Raw genomic sequence first — 4,988 nt, 5'->3', positions numbered from 1 at the left:
TATATCTTAAATACAAAATATAATATCATTTACTTATAAAAATTTATAGGCATATATTTATCATATTAACTTTTAAGTTTTCATAATTACTTTATTTAAAATTTAATCTAACTGTGTAATTATACTTGTGCAACCAAACAGTAAACTTGTAATTACACTATGACAAACAAACATGTCGTCATAATTACATAACTGTGTAATTACTACCCAATAATTACACCAATTCCAATTACCTGGTGGCTTTCCAAACATACCCTTAGTTTAGAGTTTGGTGAAGAAACAACAAAGGTGGATAAAAAAATCGTGGTCGGCTTTGAGATTGATTTTGATTTTTAGAAAAATGTAGTACTCTCTCCGGTCCACTTTAATGGATTCTTTATTTTTTTTTTGTGGTCCACAATATTTGATTTTTTTTTTAGATAAAGAAGGATTTAACTTTTTTTTTTCCAAAGTTTTCCTTGAAGTTAAGAGCCTAGGAGCATTTGTTATATTTTCAATTAACAAAATAGGATTAATATGGTCAATTTTATTGTTAATTAATGTTAAAAGGAGAATTCCTTAATATGTGTGAAAACATCCAAAAAAAATAATTAAAGTAGACCAGAGGAAGTATTAATTTCGTTGGTTTTAGTATTCTATTACTTTAATATCCAAACCACTGTGGATTTTATTTTTGAGTTAATATCCTAAAATTTCCCTAAACTATCATGTTTGTTAGTTTTCTACTTGAACTTTTCGGTGTCTCCAAAACCCCCTTGAACTATGTTGCCCTTCATATTAAAAATTCTTAATTGCATTCTTACAAGTGCGTCTAGTACACACTCCTAATTATCTAAAAAACGTGCCATGTAGCACTACACATGCCTATTTAACTCAGCCTAAAATCCGCCTAAACAATCATTTTTTTTGTCAGTTACCTACTTAAACTATCGGGTATCCCCCCCTCCGAACTATATTCCCCTATATATTAAATCCCATGTTGGACTTTTAAAGGTATGTTTGTCTAACTATATTAACTTATGATTTGTACAAAGTCTTTTATTTAGTTTATTCATGACGTATTACTCATGTATGATTGATTAATTTTAGGAGTTTTGGACAAAATAGTATTTAATATACTATATTAATTTTAGATTTAATTGTGATTGTGCTTTATGCTAATTAACTCCAATTGAATAAGTCCTTATTTATATTCACTTTGTAGCACAAAATAAAAATATCAATTAAAGCATATAGCGTTGCATTTCTTAAATCATCTTATATTATATAAAAAAGATAACACAAAATAATATTTTGCAAATAAAATTTAACTGGCCAACAATTATATTCTCTAATTCCCGATAACATAAAGAAGGTTCAAGACATTCAACGTTATTCTCTACAAGGTGTTGAGTTTAATAAAAAGATTTAAATTGGTATTTTTTCAACAATATGTGTAAGACATGAAAGAAGACTAAAACAAGAAAGAGAATAAATTATTTCAGAGGAAACAAGAGAGGAAGAAATGTTTTTAGAGGAAACCATATGGAAAACTGAAGAAAAAAAGGTAAAAATGAAGAAGAAGGTAAAAAATAAAGAAGAAAGGTAATAAAAGAAGGAAGAATGGTGAAAAAATGAGGAAGAAGGGTGGATATAACTGTAATAAGGAGAATATTTATTAAAAAAATAAATGTGAAAGAGAGTTAGGCTAATTAAACATTATTTTCTGTCATGTGAGCCATTTTGCGCTCCCAAGCGAGTGTTTACACATATTATGCCGGGGGGAGGGGGGGGGGGTTAATATAAAGGACAATATAGTTCAGGAGGATTTTGGGGACACCGAATAGTTTAACTAGGAAACCGATAAAAATATGATAATTTAAGAGGTTTTTTAGGGTATTAGGAAAGAAGCCCATCATTGAACAATACGTTTAGCATAAATACAACTAAATTAGCTTCATTATCTTGTAATTTTCTACTCCCCATTTCATTTTATATGCGATAAATGAGGATAAATAAGTGAATTAATTATTATATAACTAGTTCAAAACCCCATAAGTGATAACATTTTTCATTAATGAGGATAAATACAACTAAATTAGCTTCATTATCTTGCAATTTTCTACTCCCCATTTCATTTTATATGCGATATGTAGCGTAAATCTTTTTGTTGGCGCAGTTCATTCACTAAATAAATGAAGGAAAATATATATACTTAAACTTAAAAACAAACAAATTAAGATTACTCTTCCAACGAAGATGTTTAATTTACAAAATCTAAGAGGGCCGACAAAAGAAATTAAAACATGAGTAGGGAATTCAATGACCATGATTTTTAATTTAACAAACTAAATAACTAGCATTCATACAAGTAATCATCCTTAAAGATTTTTAATGATATAAACGATGAAATCATTGTGCATACAAATCCGCCGAGACAAAAGCTAGCTGCTACGTTTTCTTTGTTCAGAAAATCAACGGTGATCATTGCACGATTAGGCAAACAATTCAAATCCACCGTTAAACCAAACCCTGCTGCTGCACCCGTACCCACTATCATCGACATTATCTGCTTATAATCAAGAAAATATATTTAGTTTTATATGTACAAAATAAGTAAATCCCTGTGATAAACATTGTTGGAAAAAACGGCTTTTGGGCCAAGTACACACTCACAAGGAACTAAGGAGGAGGCAGAAATGACACCAGTTAGCCATTCTAAATGGCTGCTATTTAAGAATTAGTCAGTACGTTTTTAATTTCAGTTTTTCAGTTCAAATTTTCGGGATAAAAATATCTTGAATTATCTCGAAGTTAAGATTTTTAATTTATAATTTTAGGACAAAATAAGTATCGATTAATCTCTAAATAGTATCCCTGAAAATGACTATATATGCACTTGCCCCCATAAGGAGTACTAGCCAAACACTTAAACTAAAATAGCCAATTAAGGTATAATATATGTATTATATGTGTATAGTTGTATATAATCAATATATAATTTATGTATATGACTAAAAAAAGTAAACAATAATTATGACCGGTTATTTGTATAAAGATCCCAAACTCAAATGCAATTAAGTCGATATAAACACCATTATGGGTGTTGAAAGACTACACAAAAGAAATTGGTGAATCAGCTAGGGTTGGGTATTAGTATTATTATTGTTCTTAAATTGAGGGTAATTAGACAGTGAAAATAAGGGAGTTCGTCTGGTAAGTAGTGAGATTTCCAACGAACACTAATCAGTGGCGGAGCCAAATACATCAAAGGGGTGTCAACCGGTACCCCTTCGTCGGAAAATTGCACTGTATAACTAGGTAATTTTAAAAATAAAAATAATATATATATATATATATATATATATATATAATAACACTCCTTGACTTCTTGATGAGTTTATTTCTTTATGTTTTGACTCCCCTTAATGAAATTTCTGGCTACTGCCAGTAATCCAAGTCGTATTGCTACAGACGATTCGCTTCTACTTTGAAGAACTACCGTAAGTCTTCTAAACTAGTGTTTTTCATACAATTATTACAAACATTAATTCATACCCTGATAAAAATGATAATTAATTACAATATGTTTTAATAGATTAAACTACACGATGACATACCTTATCAGCGTATACGTCAAAGTGAATGAGTTTATCACAGATGCAATCTCCAGTCTTCACTTGGATTATTGCAAATACTGTTTGTAGAAGAGAATATACAAATCCAGCAGCAGCACAAACAAGCATGTAACTGAAAACCCCATCATTTAACAGCACCAAGTATATAAGAATATATGTTAAGCATTCAAATAATATGCATTGATCGTGTAAATAGTTAATCTTATATCATCAATTCAGTTTAACAAACTAATTACCAAAAGTTATTACTCGATTTCCAGATAATTATTATATCAAACTTGTTATAAAGAGTTATATATATGTTCTTGTTGGTCAACTTAAACTAGTGTTGTAAATAAGTTATATATTGTACGTACATAAAAAACTCGTACAAAAATGAATAGATCTTTAATGTGAAACTCTTGTTCACACACTTAATAAACTTTTGAACATAAAACTTGTAATTTTGGGGAAAAAGTAGTATTTGGAGTTAAGTTGAAAAATGGTATTTGAAATTTGAAATTATGTTTGGACATGCATTTCACTTGAAAAAATATTGCAGTTTTATGAGTGGAAAAAAGTTTTTCTGAAAATTTTGAATTTGAAAAACTCATAATGTATTTTTCTTCAAAAACTTTCAAAATTTCATGGACAAACACATTTTTTTTAAAAAATATTTTGATTTTTTTTAAATGGACAAACGGGGTCTAAGATTACAGTAGGGGTAATGTCTAGATATATACTACCCTCCCCAGATCCCGACACTTTGGAGATGAAAGTTCTAATTTTCGGATGAAATTGACTTGCCGGAAACGTCTCCGACAGACTTTCCACAGGAAATCACTTTGCGACGAGCCAATTTCCAACTGAACTTTTGTAGAAAATTTCCTTTTTTAGTATATGAAAATGAAAGATGCAAAAAAGTAAAATACTTACCGATAAGCATAGAAATCAGAAAAGCCAAATTTGACTTCAACATCTTTGTGAAATAAGGAAGAAACAGTCATATCAGAGGAGGCAGTAGTGAGGATGGTGATAGATGTTGCCAAACAACAAAGTGAAAGAATTCTTAACAATAGATTCACAATTACTAAGCAACCCATTTTTCTTCTTTAAGTTTCAAGTTCGAGAAAATTAATTATATGAAGCCATAATTTGCTATAAACTTTAGTTTTTCCTATAATAATTAAGGAATTATTCGAATCTTCATTATTGTCTCACTGTCAAAGGTTGACATACACTTACCTAATTGTAAATTAATCTCCACATTACCTACCATGCATAGCGGAACCAGAATTCGGCGGTCGCGAGGCACATGACATTCATAAATATTGAAGTACACGGTAGCGTATGCTAATATGTGACTATTTTTTGAAAATATTTGCAAGTATA

General features: G+C 29.7%; 1 protein-coding gene across 1 annotated transcript; it reads right to left on the bottom strand.

Annotated features, from left to right (window-relative positions):
* Positions 1-2,292: 2,292 nt before the first annotated feature.
* Positions 2,293-4,725, bottom strand: LOC107778092 (CASP-like protein PIMP1). Its single transcript, XM_016598282.1, has 3 exons — positions 4,533-4,725; positions 3,600-3,729; positions 2,293-2,548 (listed from the first exon to the last, which is right to left on the bottom strand). The coding sequence occupies exons 1-3, from the start codon at positions 4,697-4,699 to the stop codon at positions 2,336-2,338; spliced, it is 510 nt and encodes a 169-aa protein (XP_016453768.1). The 5' UTR covers positions 4,700-4,725; the 3' UTR covers positions 2,293-2,335.
* Between the last annotated feature and the right edge of the window lie 263 nt (positions 4,726-4,988).

The sequence above is a fragment of the Nicotiana tabacum genome, chromosome 23 (genome assembly GCF_000715075.1).
Source record: "Nicotiana tabacum cultivar K326 chromosome 23, ASM71507v2, whole genome shotgun sequence".
Taxonomy (NCBI): Eukaryota; Viridiplantae; Streptophyta; class Magnoliopsida; order Solanales; family Solanaceae; genus Nicotiana; species Nicotiana tabacum.
This window is presented reverse-complemented; position numbering and strand designations above follow the sequence as displayed.